The sequence below is a fragment of the Ornithorhynchus anatinus genome, chromosome 19 (genome assembly GCF_004115215.2).
Source record: "Ornithorhynchus anatinus isolate Pmale09 chromosome 19, mOrnAna1.pri.v4, whole genome shotgun sequence".
Classification (NCBI taxonomy): domain Eukaryota; kingdom Metazoa; phylum Chordata; class Mammalia; order Monotremata; family Ornithorhynchidae; genus Ornithorhynchus; species Ornithorhynchus anatinus.
The window spans coordinates 34,379,677-34,399,887 of NC_041746.1; the positions used below are offsets into that span (position 1 = coordinate 34,379,677).

At 49.7% G+C, this 20,211-nt stretch overlaps 1 protein-coding gene across 2 annotated transcripts in view; it reads right to left on the reverse strand.

Moving 5' to 3' along the window:
* Positions 1 to 519: 519 nt before the first annotated feature.
* The window catches only part of PDSS2 (decaprenyl diphosphate synthase subunit 2), an 89,708-nt gene continuing 70,016 nt past the window's right edge, over positions 520 to 20,211 (reverse strand). The window contains exons 7-9 of one of the 2 annotated variants that reach the window (XM_029047570.2): positions 19,119 to 19,151; positions 12,377 to 12,563; positions 520 to 1,527 (exon numbers count right to left, since the gene is read on the reverse strand). In XM_029047570.2, coding sequence (XP_028903403.1) covers positions 12,405 to 12,563; positions 19,119 to 19,151 — 192 coding nt within the window. In that variant the 3' untranslated portion in view covers positions 520 to 1,527; positions 12,377 to 12,404. Of the gene's footprint in view, positions 1,528 to 11,395; positions 12,564 to 19,118; positions 19,152 to 20,211 lie in introns of those variants that run through there. The other variant, XM_029047569.1, reaches the window with a different exon arrangement.

Here is a 20,211-nt window from a genome sequence, read left to right on the forward strand (position 1 = left end):
ATACAGTCCCTGCCCGATTACGGGCTCACAGTCTAAAATCCACCCCCCGGGGCCGGGCGATGATGATGATGATATTTGTTAGGCGGTTACTATGTGCCAAGCACTGTTAATAATGTTGGTATTTGTTAAGCGCTTACTATGTGCCGAGCACTGTTCTAAGCGCTGGGGTAGACACAGGGGAATCAGGTTGTCCCACGTGGGGCTCACAGTCTTAATCCCCATTTTACAGATGAGGGAACTGAGGCACCGAGAAGTTAAGTGACTTGCCCAAAGTCACACAGCTGGCAAGTGGCAGAGCCGGGGTTTGAACCCATGACCTCTGACTCCAAAGCCCGTGCTCTTTCCAGTGAGCCACGCTGCTTCTCAGCACGGGTGGGGTGGCAGTACAAGGTCATCAGGTTGTACCACGTGGGGTTCACCGCCTTCCTCCCTGTTTTGCAGACATGGGAACTGAGGCCCAGAGAAGTGAAGTGACTGGCCCGAGGTCATACAGCTGACAAGTGGCAGAGCCGGGATTAGAACTCATGACCCCTGACTCCCAAACCCGGGTCTTTCCACTCAGCCACACTACTTCACCTCCCCCCGCACCTGCAATTCGACAGACGACCCTGCTCCCTCAGCCCACCGCCACGCATGGGCTTTGCCCCCCTCGCCCCAAACAGCGGGCGCTGCCACCCTGCCTCCTCGGACAACAATGGGGCGGCCCTGCCTCTGGCTTCCATGGCGGGACCGGGGACCCAGGCCCGCCAGCCCTGGCCTCGCCAACTTGGACACTTAAAAACAGCGGGATCGAGGCCCCCGGGGTGGCCCACGAGAGGCCCCAGGCCGAGTCGGGACTGGCAGAGGCATTTTTCCCCTGCAGGTTTGAAGACGGGGATTGTGAGCGAAGGGGCCCGTCAATAGGGCTTCTACTGTCCGTGCTTCGGACTCAAACCTCAATAACATTCTCGGAAAAATAAGGGACAAAAATGGGACTTCATAAAGATGTTCCCATTCTGAACTCATAAGGAAGAGAATACAGGTTACCGCCTCCTGCCTAGAACTGGAAAGGAACAATGACTAATTGCCCCCTTCCTCCTCTATCCCTTCCCGCCCCCTTCTCCCTCCATTTTGAGGTTGACCACTAGGCCATGTGCAGTGCCTCAGTGGATCAGGCCAGTGTGGCTCTGGAATCTGTCTCCTATCACAAGGTTGTGTGGACCTTCACATGCCACCTCAAACCCCCAAATTTCCTTCTGCCAACCCATTACATGGATGTCACCCTAGAACCGACCTGTTGGTTCTTAATCCACCACTTTCAGCCTTCAGTATTCTGCCAATGTGGGGGTCAACGCAATAACGGAGGAACCTGTTTGGGTAGCTGGCAGTCACAGTGCTATCGGTGAACCATCTCCCCCGAGACCCATCTGTTCCCACAGGTTAAGTGGTTAGTGGAGCACGTTTTCCCCACCACACTGGGTCCTCCATCCATTGGCCAGGGGAGCCCCCCTCTTTCTGCAGGTTACCGAGGACACATCAACAGAAGACCTAGGAGAGGAAGGAGAAAAACAAGTTATTTCGTTTTTTCACACTGCACTCAAAACCCTAATTTCCAAAAATCAGAAATAGATAACTCAAATGTCCTGACATGGAGGATGATTATCATATATGTTTCATAATAATAATTGTGTATGTACCAAGCACCGTATCAAGCGCTGGAGTAGATAAAATAATCAGGTCCTTCGAGGGGTTCATATTCTAAGTAGGAGAGAGGAAAGGTATTGGATCCCCAATTTGCAGATGAGGGAACTGAGGCACAGTGAAGTTAAATGACTTGTCCGAGGTCACTCAGGAGGAGCGTGGTGGAGCCAGAATTAGAACCCAAGTCCTTTGACTCCCATACCCCTGCTCTTTCCACTAGGTCACGCTGCTTCCCAGGGTTCTTTCCTCTCTGCCTGTTTGAGGTGATTTAAAATTCACCAGGTTTAATGCAAGTAGGGCTGGCCTGAGTTTTATAGGAAAAAAGGGATTCTCACCCTCTCCCCCCACAATAGATTGTGTAAGTCCTTAAGGTCAGGTATTGTGACCGCTCATTCTATTGTACTCTCCCAAATGCCTACTACTGCTCTGCACTTAATAGGTGCCCACTAAATGCTATTGATTTTGATTGACACATCCGAACAGTCAAGTTGCTCCTTTGACGAGGTTCCCTCTTTCAGGAGAGGTCAAAGACAAGGGTCCCAGTTAAAGCTGTCCCTTGCACCCCTATACCCTTACACAAATGGTGTGTGGAAGAACTACAAAAGAAACCAGGCAATATTTAATGGGACAGGGTAGAAAAAAATCTGGCAAACAGTCCGTCATTAAGTTTCTGCTATCTTTAAACTGTTTCTCAAGTCTTTATCTTTGCTAAAATATATTTACAGTTACCAAGACAATATTTAGAAAGAATATTTTTTAAGTAGTCAAGTCTTAAAACAATGAAACAGATTTCACTGGTTGCTTGAGACATTTCCATTTCATTTCTTGCCGGCTGTATGCATCATTTTGCCAAGTTTTCAACTTCAAGAAGAAGAAGCTGGCAGATTCTGGTTCTGTGAATAATCACAACAGAAAATCAACAACGCGGGGGGGGGGGGGGTGGACGGGGGGAGAAAGCTAAAAAAGAAGCCCCGAAATGAAGTAGTGTTATAAAGGGCTCTGATTGAAGGGGGCATTGTCAGAATGCACCAGCCTGACGTGTGGAAAAAACACTGTCATACTGCATCCTGGAAACAGGTCACTCTCTGAGAATATCCATTTGGGAGTAGGACTTGAGACATGCAATCAATGCTCTGGAAAATCTTGGAGCAGCTCTTTATTCCGGACCCCATACTCTAGTGGCCACGGTCACTAGAAGAAGCAGAGTGCCCTAGTGGAAACAGCACAGGTCTTGAAGTCAGAGGTCCTGGGCTATAATTCAGGCTCTGCCACTGGCCCGCTGCCTGACCTTGGACAAGTCACTTAATTTCCATTTCCTCACCTGTAAAATAGGGATTCAGTACCTGTTCTCCTCTCTTAGACTGTGAGCCCCCTGTGGGACAGGGACTTTGTCCAACCTGAATATCTTATCTTGATCCTAATGCTTAGCACATAATAAACACATAACAAACCCCAGTATAAATAAATGGTCGAGGTCCAGTCAAGATGTGCCTCCTCCTAGCCTACGACACGAAATTTGACTGGGGGGGGGAGGGTTCAGCCCCCAGAGAGTGAAGCATGTTATCACCTGCTCCAGCACTTCGGCCTAATCTTAGGGGATGCACATGGAATTCAGCAAAGACAAGCTAGGGAGGGGTTCCACGTGGGCCTCAGAACCTGAGAGGACGTGGATTTGAGGCTTAACAGGAAGTAGCACGGTCCAGTGGAAAGCACACAGACCTGGGAGTCAGAAGACCTGGGTTCTAATCCCAGCTCTATTTCTCTGCTTTGTAACCTTGCTCAAGTCACTTAAATACCACAAGAAAAAAAAATCTAGGCATTGCAGTGTCAGCCTGAAGCCCTGCCATCCTGAGGACCCCTCCTGCAAGGGGATCCCGGGGCTTTGGTCTGCTCCTTCAGAACAAGCTGCTGTGTGTGCTGGGACAGTTCCTCAAAGGGCAGAAGCTGTGGTGTCTCTCGGTGGTGCAGAGAGCAACTTAGACTGGTTCCCACTCAGCCAACACCCACTTCACCTTGTTTTAACCAGTTGGAGATCCGCTGTACCGTACCCAGGATTGATTTGTTGGCAGGTATTTCTGGTTCTATGATGCTGACTTGGCCCCAGCTGGATTGTGAGGAAAAAGCTCTATTTTCTTCATAAAGCTCCCAATTTTCTGTCCTCTCTAAACCTTCCACCATCTCAAGCCCTCAGGAAACCTGAGGGGGTGCAGATAGATGGGCTCACTTGGACAAAAGATTTGGGCCAGGGAAAGTATGAGGATCAGGGCCATACACAGCCACAACATCTCCCCTTCCCAAAATCCCCAGGGAGAGGTCCAGAGGTGAAGCTACCGGTCAGAGGCAAGAGCTAATTTGAAAATTAGGTAATGCAGAAATTTAAAAAGCACTTTGAGTTTAAAAAAGAAGTCATCCAAAATTACTTTTACCACCTGATCTATGGAACCAAATGATTGAGTAGTTAGTGACCACCACGGGCAGGCCATGAAAGCCAGTTGCACCCAAGAGCTTTAACGTGTCCACTCTCAGAAATGGGAGGCTCATTCAGAACTTCCCTGCATTTTTAAAATTTATTTTAGGTATTTGTTAGGTGCTTACGATGTGCCAGGCACTGTAGTAAGGGCTGGGGTAAATACAAGTTAACCAGGTTGAACACGGTCCATATCCCACATGGGCCTCTCAGTCTTAATCCCCAATTTAGAGAACGGCTCATCTCTGGAGAAGGCAGTCAGGTGAGGGAAAGATTTTAGAATTCTTTGGGGTTGGGGTGCTTCACTTCAGGTAGACCCCGAAGCCACCCGTGGGGATTGGGAGTGGGAGAGGGGGCGGTTGAGAGTGGTAGTGCAAATAGGGAAAGGACAGTGCCGTCCTCGCCATGTGCACTGTTCCTTCATACAATAGTATTTATTGAGCGTTTACTATGTGCAGAGCACTGTACTAAGCGCTTGGAATGAACAAGTCAGCAACAGATAGAGACAGTCCCTGCCGTTTGACGCGCTTACAGTCTAATTGGGGGAGACAGGCAGACTAGAACAATGGCAATAAATAGAGTGAAGGGGAAGAACATCTCATAAAAACAATGGCAACTAAATAGAATCAGGGTGATGTACATCTCATTAAACAAAATAAATAGGGTGGTAAAGATATATACAATCTTGACTCTGTTTATTGCCATTGTTCTCGTCTGTCCGTCTCCCCCGATTAGACTGTAAACCCATCAAACGGCAGGGACTGTCTCTATCTGTTGCCGACTTGTTCATCCCAAGCGCTTAGTACAGTGCTCTGCACATAGTAAGCGCTCAATAAATACTATTGAATGAATGAATACAATCGAGCAGACGAGTACAGTGCTGAGGGGGTGGGATGGAAGAGGGGGAGGAGGAGAGGAAAGGGGGGAGAAGAGGGTTTAGCTGCAGAGAGGTGAAGGCGGGGGTAGAGGGAGCAGAGGGAAAAAGGGGGGAGCTCAGTCTGGGAAGGCCTCTTGGAGGAGGTGAGTTTTAAATAGGGAGCACTGTTGCATTTACTGGGCCTGGCTTCCTGTTTGATTCTGGCTCTGGCTATTTCACACAAAGTCTCTGCAGGATGGCTTGCTGGAGAGAACACAGGAGAGGGAGTCGAGAGACCAGATTCTAATCCTGGCTCCACCACCTGCCTGTTGCATGACCTTGGACACGTTATTTAATGTCTCTGTGTTAGTTTCCCCACCTCTAAAATGGGGATTTGATTCTGTTCTCTCTCCCCTTTAGACTGGGAGCCTAAGTCTGTACTATATCTATCCCAGCACTTAGCACATAGTGTGAGACAAGTACCACCATCATTATATGAAATAGCACAGTAGTCTACACACAGTAAGTCCTCAACAAATGCCATCGATTTTTTTTTTTAAACGGTATTTGTTTAGTACTTACTGACAGGCACTGTTCTAAGCACTGAGGTAGATAGATCATCAGAGTCATCAGGTTGAACACAGTTCATATCCACAGGGTGCTCACAGGCCCAAGTACGGCCTAATGGATAGAGCATGAGTCTGGGAGTCAGGTCATGGGTTCTAATCCTGGCTCTGCCACTTGCCTGGTGTGTAATCTTGGGCCAGTCACTACGCTTCTCTGAGCCTCACTTACCTCATCTGTAAAATGGGGATTAAGACTGTGAGCCCCACGTGCAGGGACTGGGTCGAACCTGATATCCTTGTATTTACCCCAGTGCTTAGAACAGTGCTTGGCACATAGTACATGCTCAACAAATACCGTCATCATTATTATTATTCCCTTCCCAGCAGTGCTCCACTATTTTTCCACTAAGGATGGAATTGCTGAAGTTTAATCTATTTTTATAGTTGATCAGATTATATTTTCATTGTTCTACGTGTCAGACCATCCCACATCCAGACTGCGAGCCCCAAGGGGCCAGAGCCTGCGCTGTCATGAATATCTGGGGAAGATCCCCCACGCTTGGCATGGCGCTTTGCACACTGCGGGGGCTTAATCAATGTCAGTAACAGCAGCGAGAGCCATCCGTCTGTTCCAAGGCGACGCTGCCGGCGGTGGGAGGGTTTCTGGATCTTGTGCCCACTTGCAAGCTGTGTCCATGGAAATACGGTCAGGCGAGAGCTGCTGTGGGACTCCACTGATGCTCATGGACAATGGAATTGGCCAAGCATCCTAGAGGACTAGAAGCTTTCAGACTTGAGTTGCACCCCTAAGAACAGGGCAAAGAAAAGGATCCCTACATCTGAACCTCCTACCCAATCTGTTGTTCCCCAATTGTTCAGGGGTGGGTCTCTGGACAGGCGGTTGGGGGGGGAGCGTTGTAGACTTGGCTGTCTCGGGAGGAAGGGGAGGGAGTCTTTGCTGGCTCTTAAGGCTGAAGAATCAGTTCACAGCTCTCCCGCCCACGAAAGCTTGGCTCCTTTCACAACATGCAAAGGGCCACAAACTAACAGTATAGGCTAGTGGAAAGGGCACAGACCTGGGAGTCAGAGGACCTGGGATCTAATGCTGGTTCTGCCATGTCTGCTGTGTGACCTTGGGTAAGTCAATTCACTTCTCTAGGACACTTCCGTGGAACACGTTAAACGCATGTTCAACCAATTCATCAAAGTCTGAGCTGGATATGTGCGGCTGCAGAGGCAACAAGTGGAGCAGGAGTCCTGGCTGGCTACTATAGGCTGCCACATTCCTTGTGGCTACCAGACCTTTTTACTTTGTTCTTGTGAGCAATCTCAGAGTCCAGGGACGCCACCACTAAGCTGCTCACAGAAGTACTTTAGAACATGGCCCTTCAGGAACCTCGCCTTCCACACCATTGTCCAGAAGCCTCCTAGACAGACAGGTGGATGGACAGGCTGGAGCCCAGCCATCTGTCTACGTCATCAGGAGCTCAGCCCGACTGGGAAAGAGAAGGCTGTGGAGAGATTTGAGGGTGTTGCACAGCCTGCTTGGGCACCACAGGGAGGGCAAGCCCACGGGCGGCTAGCCGGGGAGGAAGGGCACTCACGACCAAAGTAACAATTCCCTGAGGACCTGGAGCCTGCTATCGGAAGGCCTTGAAAAATGAGGTGGGGGCGGGGAGAGAATGGGAGGAGTTGCTGGGATGGGGGAGGAGCGGTAGGAGGACTGGCCGGTCAGAGCTCTGGGTGCAGGGAAGCTGGCTCTGCCGGCCTCTCTGCCATCCTGGGGACAGATCCTACCATATGGAGCTGAGTCTCTTCTCAATCCTGTTGCCCCCACAGGGACCTCCTTCCTCCCATTTACTTGCTTGATCTGAAGCCTCCTCCATTCATGTTTTCCCATCAAACCCGAGTCACCATGGAAACAACTGCCTGGCACGGACAACAGCGGGATGACTTCCCAAAGTTCAGTATTAATCGATCTGGGAGCCAGGATGCCCACGCCAGATCCAGGCCGGTGGTGCCAGCAATGTGTAAGAGTCCCTGCTGAGGAGGCATTTGCAGCCTGTTTTTCAATGGTATGGGGTAGTTCCAGTTTTCTGAAGAATGAAGTCAGGGAGAGAACACCCAGAGGGCTGGTTGGGGACACTTGCTGAGGCAGCCTCCTCCAGCTCCCCCAACTCCTTGCAAGACTCTTCTAAACTCTCCCCAACTCCTTGCAGTATTTCTGGGAAAGTGGGGAGGCAGCACTGACTGTCCATAAGCAGGCTGTTGCCTGGAGGCCCAAAAGCCATGGCAGCCTTCACAATTGCTGTTCCCCCCACATGGATATGGGCTCTTGTGGCCATGGGCGAGGCTAACACTGCTACCACCTCCCCCAACTCTCACCCAACGGTAGCCCAGAGAGGGCATGGATGTCTTGAGGGCCACAGATCTTCACGGTGGGGCCAAGTGGCCTGAAGCAGAGCCACTGGCCACCTGGGCAGGTCAGCTTGGGTCAGCCCCTCGGACCCACTGCAGGACTGTCCAGCAAGACTTGCTGACCCATCCTGGCCGCTACAGGCTCTGTACAGGTGACATCAGATGTGGCGCCAAGTCGATGGCGGTGTTTTAGCCTGAAACAGGCTCTGTAGGCACCAGCCCCGTGGGCTGGGAAGCCCGAGGGGCTGGGCTACTGTGGACTCAACAATCATCAGACACTGGCTGAAAGATTGGTACAGTGTACAGTCTTGCTATACAAAGTGTTTTACTTACGGCACTTCTATGATTTACTCTGTAAATACCTAATGAGGAAAATAATGTTGATTGAGTCTCTCGGCGTGGATGACAGATGAACCTCAGTTTGAGACTCTAGGCCAGGAAGAGTGTGCACAGGCATTGATTCTAGGACTAGGACTAGTGACTTGCACAGTACCACTGTCTCTCTCTCATATACTGTCTAGTAGGGTTCCCGACGGGGCAAGTAACGCATTGAGTGAACCCACGGGCCGTGGACAGCTCATGGCAAAGTACATCCCCAATTAGACTGTAAGCCCGTCAAAGGGCAGGGACTGTCTCTATCTGTTACCGATTTGTACATTCCAAGTGCTTAGTACAGTGTTCTGCACATAGTAAGCGCTCAATAAATACTATTGAATGAATGAATGAATGAATGAATACATGTTTGTGCAGGACCCGGCAGCCAAAGGGACCATAGCCGTGGAGAAGCACAGTGTCCTGGCAGCCATTGAGGTCCGTTTTTCTGGATTCCTGCTGAGCCTGACCATGCTGCAGAACGCCCCAAGTAGTCCCTCAGTAAAAACCTTTGCCGCCGATGGTCCAGCCACACAGGTGTCCTGAGTCCCAGAGCCGGGCTCTTCCCCCTGGATCCACAGGAGGGCAGTGGGAGAAATCGGCCTCCCAATGTGCCCGTCACAAAGTCCTTGCCATAACCCACCCCAGGGAAAAAAGGTCATAGCCTCACCATGTCATGTCCTCTGAGCCCCCTTCCTTTTCTGAAGCCCTCTGCCCGGTCAAAGCCCAGTGGCAATATTGACTGAGTAATGATAATCGCTGTGGTATTCGTTATATGCTTACTATGTGTCAAGCACTGGGCTAAGTGCTGGAGTGGCTATGAGATAAGCAGGTCAGACCCAATCTCTGTCCCACCTGGGCTCCCAATCTCAGTAGAAGGTAGAACACCTGCTAAGAGCAGGTGCTTCTTTCTGGCCTATTAACAAGCAACACACACCATCTGGAATCATTTCAGAATGCTATCCTAAACTGTGTAAAACCCCCTTTTGCACACCCTGTAGTCAGATCCACTAGTGATGCCTGAATGAAAACGTCGTATTTCCATTTGGAAACAGAAGTTTCACTTACTGTAAATTGTATTAGATTATAAAGCTTGAGGGTAGGGATCAGGTTTTTTGCTTGTATCATAGGTTTCCTAAGAGAAGCAGCATGGCCTAGTGGATAGAGCACAGGCCTGGGTCAGAAAACCTGGGTTCTAAACCCAGCTCCGCCACTTCTCAGCTCTGTGACCTCAGACAAATCACTTCACTTTTCTCTGCCTCAGTTACCTCATCTGTAAAATGGGGGTTAAGACTGTGAAGACTGGATTATGTCCAACCTCATTAACTTGTATCTACCCCTGTGGTTAGTACAGTGCCTGGCACATAGTAAGCCCTTAGCAAGTACCATAAAAAACCAACAAAAGGTTCTACTGCGCCCCGTAGGAAGGATGGAGAGATGGTCACTAACACCGGCAATTCCTTTTCATCCTGGGATTTCCGTGGGTGAGGAAGTGGGTGCTACCCAGACCCCAAGACAATGCTAGATGTCTCACTTGTGCCCGAAAGAAGTCCAGGGGCCTAGAGTTAAATTCAGGTTCCCACTCCAGGGGCTCCCAAGACAACCCACACACCCCGTGCCGCACACAGCATGGTCATTTCACATTTCAGAAGGAGCAAAAAGAAGGCTCATGAAGCCCTAAGCCCAAAGCAGGGCGATGCGACAGACCCCAGTAGCCAATAATAATACTAATAATAATTATGGTATTTGTTAAGTGCTTACTATGTGCCAGGCACTGTTCTAAGCGCTGGGGTAATCAGGTAATTAAGGTACAAGGTAATCAGGTTGTCCCACGTGGGACTCACACTTAATCCCCATTTTCCAGTAACTGAGGCACAGAGAAGTTAAGTGGCTTGCCCAAGGTCACATAGCTGACTTAGTGGAGGAGCTGGGATTAGAACCCACGTCCTCTGACTCCCAGGCCCCTGCTCTTTCCACTAAGCCACGCTGCTTCTCTGTATCTACATCAGTGCTTAGTACAGTGCCTGGCACATAGTAAGCACCTAACAAATACCACTAAAAAAACCCAAAAAACCTTTCATTGGCCTCACTGAGGAAAAGCTGGGGTAAGAACAGAAGCAAGGCCAGTCCTGGATCAGACCAGTGGTCCATACAGACCAGTGCCAATGGGTCCCGCACACCTCTCGGCCACTTTGCAATGTGCTGCATCCCTGATCGCTTTACTGGCTTGTGGCACCCGGTGCCCCAGCGGGAACATGACGGGCACAGATGAGAATGCAAGTGACGCCACCTCATCCTCCAGCACTAGAATTAACTCCTCCACAGGTCTTAGTCCTGAAATCTTCCTGTGACAGGACTGAGGCTTGTCTACTGTTCCTGACGGTACCCTCCATCTCCACCACTGCCATCTAGTCTCTGGCATTGTAAGCCTTTCTGTCTGATTACGTTGGCACCTTATGGGAGGTTTGTGGGTAGGAGACAAAACACAACCAACCTGCCAACATGATTTTAGAAAGGCTATGAAGATCCATACTGCAGGGCACAGTAAGTGACTAAAAAAAACCTGGTCTCACACCTGCCTGACAACGGCTACTCAACAACCGAGGAAATGCGGAAAGGCCATGAAATCACTACCGGCTACACACTGGAGCTGGGCCGGCCGACAACTGGAAAAGCACAATGACATCTCTGGAACCGCTAAAATCTATAACCAAAACTGGAGACTTGTAAGTGTGTAGCTTTGATTTTTCCCTCCCGTGAGATGCCGCGTGATGGTCCACAGCAAAGAAGTTTTGTGTCGGTTGCGAGGAGAAATGAACAGAAATAACTCCACTTGAGCCGGGAAGGAACCAGGTAATGAGATCTGTTTGCTGTGCTAGCCGTCTCCCAATTGGGCTGACATGACACCCTCCGAGGAAGAGAGGGAGCGGTGTCAATCCAGATCATTTATGGAATCTCAGCTTTCTTGTCAACGACGTTCTCATGTTGCAAACCGCAAAAATCACCTCCTCTGGACAAAACAGAGACGGTGTCCAATTGCCAGGCTGTGCTAGTCTTTTACTCTTTCTGGAATTGGACGCCTGGGGCCCAAGACTTGAGAGGTTCAAAAAAGGAATGCTTCCTCTATTACAATTATTCTGATTGAAAATCTGAACCAAAGAGAAGATTTTTACAAATGAACAGACTGCACTCCACTTCAACAAAAAGAGCATGTTGGGAAAAAGTGGTTTGGAGCAGTGAGATAAGGTTGGCTTCACTGAAGTAAATGGTTGAAAATCGAGTCTTCAAGACACAGACACAATTGTTTCTCATAATGGAACCAGATTAACAGTTGATAAAATATTAAAGCTCCCACTTGGCACACTTGAAATATTTTCCCAGAAAAATCCTCAAACCCCAGACGCACAAGGAACCAAATCTTTATACATCGGAATGGCCAGAAAGAGTGTGAGGAAGCCCAGCAGCCCAGAGGGGGGAATAAAGGGTTTTCCTCAGGACTCACTGAGCTACCTTGTTGCCTGGCTGGTGGCTGGGCCTGGGACCCTAGCCCAGACATTCCCCTCTCTGGCCCGGTGAGAGTATGCCACTCCCACTGCTTCCCAGCCCCCGCCCTCCTCGTCCTCTCTGGGGCAGGGGGAGGGACGGTCAAACCACAGGCCACCGCCATGGCGCCAGCCTGGGCTCTGTCCAATCAATAACCACTTATTTCCTGTCCATTTGCTGAGGTCACGGAAGCGAGCCTCATTAATTATTGCTGCAGGAGCAGCCTCAAGTGTGCTTCTGGCATGACAAGGGAAAACCATTTGACCTTTTCTCCCTCTGGCAACAGTCCCCCAGAGGGCTGGCTGGTCCAGGGCCACAGTTCATCCCTGGAGAGCCCAGCACCTGGTCCTCCGGGTAGTTTTGGTTGTGCATGTGTGTGCGCGCTCTCTTTCTCTCTCTCTCTCTCTCTCTCTCTCTCTCTCTCTCTCTCTCTCTCACACACACACACACACACACACACTCTCTCTCACTCACTCTCTCTCTCTTTTTCCCTACTGGACCATCACAAAAACGTGGTCACAGCAAATACGATGTTCGCTAGAGCCGATCTGGCCTCGGAGGGAGGAAAGTGCTCCAGGGCTTCCAGAGCTTTGTTTCCATGGTAACGGCACAGGTCAATAGCCGAAGTCACACCTTTGCCAGCCTTGATTGCTTCTCGCAACTGTTAGGAAACACAGACACAGAACAAAAATCAGTGCTGAAAGTCACTCAGTAGTGGCACACAGACTGGGGTGAGGGCACACAGCAAGCATATTCCTACTGTCTATTTGGGGCTGAGGGGCCTACACGTGCACAGAGACTGGAGCACGGATGGTCCCCGAGGCCGCCTGGGCTCAGCCCGTCCTCTCACCCCGGGCACAACAAGTCCCAATCACCACAATTAGGCCACTGTCACCGAGGCTGCGCTTGTTAATGCCGCGGGCTCCACTCGCGGGGATGGTTGCGATGGAGGCGGACGGCGCTGACTGACTGACACTGGGGATTCAGCAGCCTGGCAGCTCCCGTGCAGATCCCTTCCCTGACACAGCAGCTAATCACTTAGTTTCCTTTGCACCATATGCTGACAACACTGGTCCAAATGACATTTTAAAACAGACACGGAATTAAATTTACAAGCCATATCATCTTGGTTGGGTGTAAAACAGAATGAGTTCACTACAAAAAAAATTCCTCCATTAGATATCTAATTTGCATAGAGGGTTCTCTCTCTCTTCCCCACCCTCCTTCCCCACCCTCCCCTCCACAATCCCCCAACATTGATAGCCTCAACAAACCAAACCAGCTTTTGAACGTTTTGATTGGGCCAGCCTTGCAGATAAGCATACAGATGTATCTTTCCAAGGTAACATCTTCCCATTCTGCCCCTCCCCTTGCCCAAATCAGGCTAAACACCGCAGAGAGGAAAATTAATTAAACTGGGATTCTTTACTCTGGCCAGGGGTAGCAAGGCATATGGGCTCCTGGCAAAGGTGACATGCTGGGAGAGACAGACAGACACACTCTCCTCTCTCTCTCACAGCCCAATGAAAATTCACCAGTCAACAGTTCTCTGCATTTTAAATATTCCTCAAGGTTTAACCCTTCTCTGCTGCCTCTCCCACCAGCTACCCACCTCCCTCTTCTGAAAGCTAAAGGGTGGAGAAATCAGAATCAAATCCAGGTTCTTCCCTCCTCACTCCAACTTCCCATCAGCACAAGTGAACATTCATTCATTCAACCGCATTTAGTGAGCACGTACTGTGTGCAGAGCCTGTATTAAGCACTTGGAATGTACAGTTCAGCAACAGATAGAGACAATCCCTGCCCTACAATGGGATCACATTCCTATCCTGGCCCTGGGGAATGTCCCCTCTGAGGCCCCCAAGAATACCCTGCCCCAGAACTGGGGAATGTCTTTGTCCAGACCAAGGGGAACATCACCACTGAAGCTCCTGAGAAGCAGCTGGTGCAGTGGAAAGAGCACGGGCTTTGGAGTCAGGGCTCATGAGTTCGAATCCCAGCTCTGCCACTTGTCAGCTGTGTGACTGTGGGCAAGTCATTTAACTTCTCTGTACCTCAGTTCCCTAATCTGTAAAATGGGGATTAAGACTGTGAGCCCCACGTGGGACAACCTGATTCCCCTGTGTTTACCCCAGCGCTTAGAACAGTGCTCTGCACATAGTAAGCGCTTAACAATTACCAACATTAAGCTCCTGTGAACACCCCTACCCCAGAATACAGGGGTCACCTCCACCCATAAATGTGTCCCTTGGCCACATTTCCAAGTCCCAGGGAACATGCCCCCTCCCCAAACTTGCCCTCCTCTCCCCAGACCTTGGAGAACATCCCCTCCCACAAACACCCCCAACCCAATACCCTGGGGAAGGGGGTCACTAAGACACTGACCAGCCTTCTCCAAACTGCAGAAGGGCTGATTTAGCTAGAGAAGCAGCGTGGCTTAACAGAAAGAGCACAGGCTTGGGAGTCAGAGGTCATGGGTTCTAATCCCACCTCAGCCACTTGTCAGCTGTGTGACTTTGGGCAAGTCACTTAACTGTCTGTGCCTCAGTTACCTCCTCTGTAAAATGGGGATTAAGACTGTGAGCCCTGCGTGGGGACAACTTGATTACCCTGTATCTACCCCAGCACTTAGAACAGTGCTTGGCACATAGTAAGCACTTAACAAATACCAAATTATTATTACATTATTACCTAACAGATGATCCAAGCAAGCCGGAAATCCAGTTCTTTTTAGTTATTTGCTCCCAGGGCACAGCACAGATCATTACACATTATTTACATCCAGTATCCAGCTTCATTCACACTACTATATAAGTACTTCTTCCTCCAATCAGGAATTTTATATCTGTCTTCCCAGTTAGACTGTAAGCTTCTTGATGGCAGGAAGCATATCTTCACCCTCTACTGTATTCTCCCAAGCACTTTGTACAATGCCCTGCACACAGAAGACACTCAGTAATTTCCGCTGGTTGAATGGAGTGAATATTTTATAACCATGTCAAATGCAATAAAAGTATTTGAAAATTAATAAGTGGAATTAAAGCATAAATGCCATCTATAAAACTGTATCTGAGAAGCAGCGTGGCTCAGTGGAAAGAGCCCAGGTTCGGGGGTGAGAGGTCATGGGTTCGAATCCCAAGTCTGCCACTTGTCAGCTGTATGACTGTAGGCAAGTCATTTAACTTCTCTGTGCCTCAGTTACCTCATCTGTAAAATGGGGATTAAGACTGTGAGCCTCATGTGGGACAACCTGATTACCCTGTAACTACCCCAGTGCTTAGAACAGTGCTCTGAATATAGTTAGCGCTTAACAAATACCAACATTATTATTATCATTATCTCTTTTACGTAGTTGGTTATAATTATGTATAATAAATAACTTTTCCCTTTTGAGTCCATAACACATACTGGAGCTGAAAGTACAGTCTAGAATTGCAACCCTCATGAAAATGGTATCCCTCCCTAAAGGGACCTACTCCACACTCCCTGCTCTGGAAAATTCTGCATTCTGTATGCCACTAACTCCTAGTGCTGAGTATAGTGCTCTGTACACAGCAGCCAGGCACTTGATAGTACTGCTGATGATCAGTCAGAAATTGTAGCGGGGGTTGGAAGTCTCAGGGTTGGGACAAGGTAGCAGATCAGAGAGCCACAGCCAACACCCCAGAGACTGACTGCCTTATGTAGTCCTGGAGAGAAGTGGCAAGAGGATCCAGGACCAGGAAGGACAGGCTGGAGGTTGTGCAGAGAGAGAGGACCCCTCAGGAACATGTCTGGTAATTCTGCTCCTTCCTGTCCATCCCACTCTCACTGACCCCCCGATGTTTCCTGAGCCAGCAGAACCGGGACTAGGAGAACGAGGAGTGTGAAGACAGAGAGGTTACATTGACCAGCGTGGGGCACAAGAGCACAAGCTGCTGAGACACACTCTTTGGTGAAATTTGGTGCCAAGCAGGCTGCCCTCTGGGTGACAGTCCTGAGACCAGGGCTCCATTTGGCATGGGGAGCAGAGCAGCGTGGGGCTGAGTGGTTAATGGCTCCAAGACTGGTCAAGGTATGGGGAGTTTTGGAAGGGTGGGGGAAAAACATAAAACACTCTGGTTGGCATTTTGAGCAGCAGAGAATCATCCAGAAGCAAGGCTAGCAGTTTACAGGCCACGGTGACACCAGGGGGCTCACCTCCTGGACACTCACCAAGCAAGGAATTCTGGAATTTGGGAAAAATCCTTGTTTCTGCTGCTCCCTAAGAAGTTCAAGATGGCCCAACCGTTAGCTTGCCAGAGAAAAGGATGCCAGTTGAACAACATGACAAATGAAGCGGCAAGAGCAGATGCAGCCTAACAAGTGCCCAAGGAAACACTGTCCACTCCAGGGCCCTGATATATGAGCTTGAGAAGCTTGAGCTTGGCCTGGGGCCCAAACAAGGGCCCGGAACTAGCCCCCAGATAGAGCTACACACCCAGGATCCCAGCTTTCCCACACATAAACCGGCAGACTCCAGAGACTCTGGCTACTGAGCAAGATGACAGCTCTGTGGGGCTCTGGGGGGCAGAGGGAAAGGGCAGGGAGAAAAGAGGAGCGGGAAGTGATGGAATGAGGGAGTAAAAGTTGCAAAGGTGGCCACAGGACTCCAGGTGAAGAGAAAGGAGGAAGCCATTCGGGCATCTCTGCACCTGGACAGAGATGCAAATAGATTTGTGCAGTTGAGGCCATTTGGAATTTGTTAAAGAACCAAGAGATCTACAGAGCTGAATGGAAGGTGCCATGTTTTGCCTGCAGTGGTAAAAATACCATCTGCCGCAGTCTTTAGCAGTGCATTTTCCCCCTAACAGCAGGCTGAACTGCAGGCAGGTTCCAGCTGGGGAAAATCCACAGACGTGCGGAGACAATTTTCCAGGGAAGGCTAGTCAAGACGTGCGGATCTGTGTGCGCTTGTGCACATGCCTTTATGCATGTGTTTGGGTGTGGATAATACAACAGCTACCCCTGCAAGCCACTGAGTTGCCTTTGATTTTTCCTGGTTCCCATCCACCCTGGGCTACCAATTGTTTTAGGGTGATTTGCAGGTGGCCCTCTTCACTCAGAAGAAACCAGAGCAAGACAGGGGTGTCAATGGGGTTAGGCTCTTCTCCGGGTTCCATCTTAGCCGGGAGAGATATGGAGACCTGAGTGTTTCCTTGTCCCACCTAAAATGGCTTTTGGGAAATCCCTTTCCTGGCCCCCACATATGCAGCATTGCTCAAGGGTGGGGAAGGGCAAGTCCAGTTGGAGTCAGCAGTCCAATAACCCTAAAGAAGGTCTCCACTGTACTTTTCTGAGGAGCCAGAATCTTTTTCCCTGACATCTTGGCCAACATTCAATTCTGAGAATTACATTTTCACCACAACACCTCTCCCTGCAGTTTCACCAACTTGGTGTGACGCTCCTTCTTTTCACCTTAAAATTGCCTGGGTCGCCATGCCCAGTCAAACAACTGCCATCACCACTCCAAAGGGGGCTGTATTTCAGCAGTGGATGGAGTCGTCTCTCTACTTCCAATACCCACCTCATGGAAGTGTTAAGAGATTTAATGAGTAGATCACTGTCGAAAACTTGAGTACTCCAGAAAAAAGGCGCTGTCTCAGGGCCCAGTTTAGCATCCACTCTCCAGCTCAACACAAACTCAATAAAAAAGTCATTCAATTTCATCTATGAGTGTTGAGTCAAGATGGCTGTTTCCTGACTTCGAGAATACCAAGGGATGCCCTTAAAAGAACAGTCTTGGTCTCTTTTCCCAAAGGCTGGAACTACTTAATATAAAATTTGAGAGGCTGCAGAGCCCACAAGAGTCAAAAATACTTTTGTCTCATTTAGTCCTGGGAATTGATTCAACGCCTTCTTTTTGAAGATTCCATTTCACTTTTTCAGAAAGTGAACTGGGTCTAGGAAACACCTTCATTATATTAATGTCTGTCTCTTCCTCTAGACTGTAAGCTCGTTGAGGGCAGGGAATGTGTTCGCTATATTGTACTCTCCCAAGTGCTTAGTACAGTGTTCTGCACACAGTAAGCACTCAATAAATACTATTGAATGAATGAATGAATGATCGACCGACAGATGGGCAGCCGGGAAAATGGAAGCTTCTGTGTGAAGTGCCTGCCCATCGGAGAGCTATCATGGGGGCCCGGGAGCTTTCAGGAGTTCACCGACCTTCTCTGAATATCTTCAGGGACTGTCCCAGACAGAGGCAGGCCTGCATCGGGACAGGGATGCCCTCCCAGTAAGAGAGCTGCTGTCTTGGAAAAACTGGGGCTCCTGATCCAAGGGAAAGGGGGAGGGAGCACAGCAGGACCATGGCAGGAGTGCGCTATGACCATGACCAACGGGATTTGGGAATGGCATCACTTCAGGAAGAGAAATGAAGAAAAAAAAGCCAAGGGAAAGAAGTGAAACTGAAAGGGAATTGGCACTTCCAGACAGAAAGTTGAGACCTTGGAAGTGCTAGCACCACAAGCAACTCTCGACCATTTTACAGTAGTGGGGTGCAAAGTCACCTTTTTTCCTCTCCAGCACAGCCACCACCCTGAACCCAGTGACCTCAATGGCCTCAGCCCGGTGGACACCTCGGAAATACCTCCCACCGAGGAATCATACAATGTCATAGCAACAGCTTTGCCCCAACAGCAATGGTCAGAGACCATTGTGTTGAGCTGGAGATTGGAACTCCCTGAGAGCATGAACAAATCAACACACACACACCCACACCCACACCCACCCCCCCCCCACCGTCCCCCCCATCCCCCCCCCACCATCCCCCATCCCTCGCCCCTTATGCACAGTTCCGAAAAGGCAAAAGTTGTTTCAGTCAGTGTTGGTTAGTTTCAGTATCCACTGCTTCCCCAAGCAACTCAGCCTTCTCAACTGCACTTCGGGAACATTCCTAATTAAAGCCTGCTTCTGAAAGGCAAGCACCTCTCCACAGAGGACTCGGACAGTTGGACAGAGGAGCCTCACTGTCAAATGTGAACATGTGGGTTGAACACTATTTGTGATGCAGGGAAAAACACAAATAAAAGCAGTTGAGACCCAATCCCTGCCCCATGAGGGGCTCCTAGTCTAAGTGAGAGTGGTCACACACAGGGAGAGGAAGGGCTGTTAACATTGGGAGCTATTAAGAAATATGCAAATGAAGACATTGTTCAATATAACACACTGCAATGTGCACAGAATTACTCACCTTGGAGTAGTCTAAGCTCCCTTTCACTTGCGCCTTATAAGGGATGAGGGAAAAAAAATCGAAAATGACATTAGTCCACGTAAATTATGCAGAATCTCAGCACTTTATGACTCCAGGGGAATAGAAGCCTAGCCACTCTGACAGGAACTACATGGAAAAGTTACTATTTTTGGAACGATTCAGACAGTGGCTGGGTTTAAAAGCTGAGCGTGTTGCTCCAGCACCTCTGTCTCCACGAACTCTGCCCTAGGGCTAATCCACGTCATAGAGGAAGTCCCTCCCCAGAACCAGCGCCACAGCTGGCAGCCAGGGGATGGGGCCTGCAGTGGCCAGCATCATGGGGGCCTCACTCCTCACCCCACAAGGCTCACCCTGACTAGAACTGCCATCAGGTGAACCGAACAGGCGATTGAGTGACCACTGTCACCTGTCCAGCTCTAGCTGGGGGACTCCAGGCCCGATTTCACCGCCCCAGCCCGCTAATGCATGACAAACTCCACAGTTGCAGGCTTTGTCAGGGCAGTGCCCCTGGAATTCAATGACTGAAGTTGAAGACTGATCCCTCAACCATTTTAGCAAATGCCCCCCACCCAAGGTGAAAGCGATGGGGTCTGGCCCCACAAAGATGCCAATAAAGCCGAACACATTTGACCTAAAGACTCTCCCAGGCCAAGACCGGTGTCGAGAAAGTCCAAATGTAGAGGCAAATGAGTGGTTCATTAAAAGGGCTATTCTTCGAACAAAAGGCGTGAGGAGTCGGTTAGCGCTGCCTGCAAGTGTGGAGTTGCCCTTCCCGCTGCCACATAGAAAATTCACCCATTTCAGCTGCCTTTGCCTTTGGAGTGAAAGCACTGAGACCCCAGGCACCCCCTCCCTCTTCATCCAATGAGGGGTTCCTTTAAGCTCCCTCATGGTTCGGCTTGCTGGAAAACCAGCCCTGGAGCTCCCGGAATTCTGCCACCGCATCAAGGTGACCCACGGGAAATGGTGGTTGGAGAGGTGCAGTGCAAGCCCCAGAGAGCCTTTTTGAAAGGCTTTGAAAAAAAAAAAATCTTAGAAATGAATGTGCATTTGCCACAGGCTCAGCCTTATG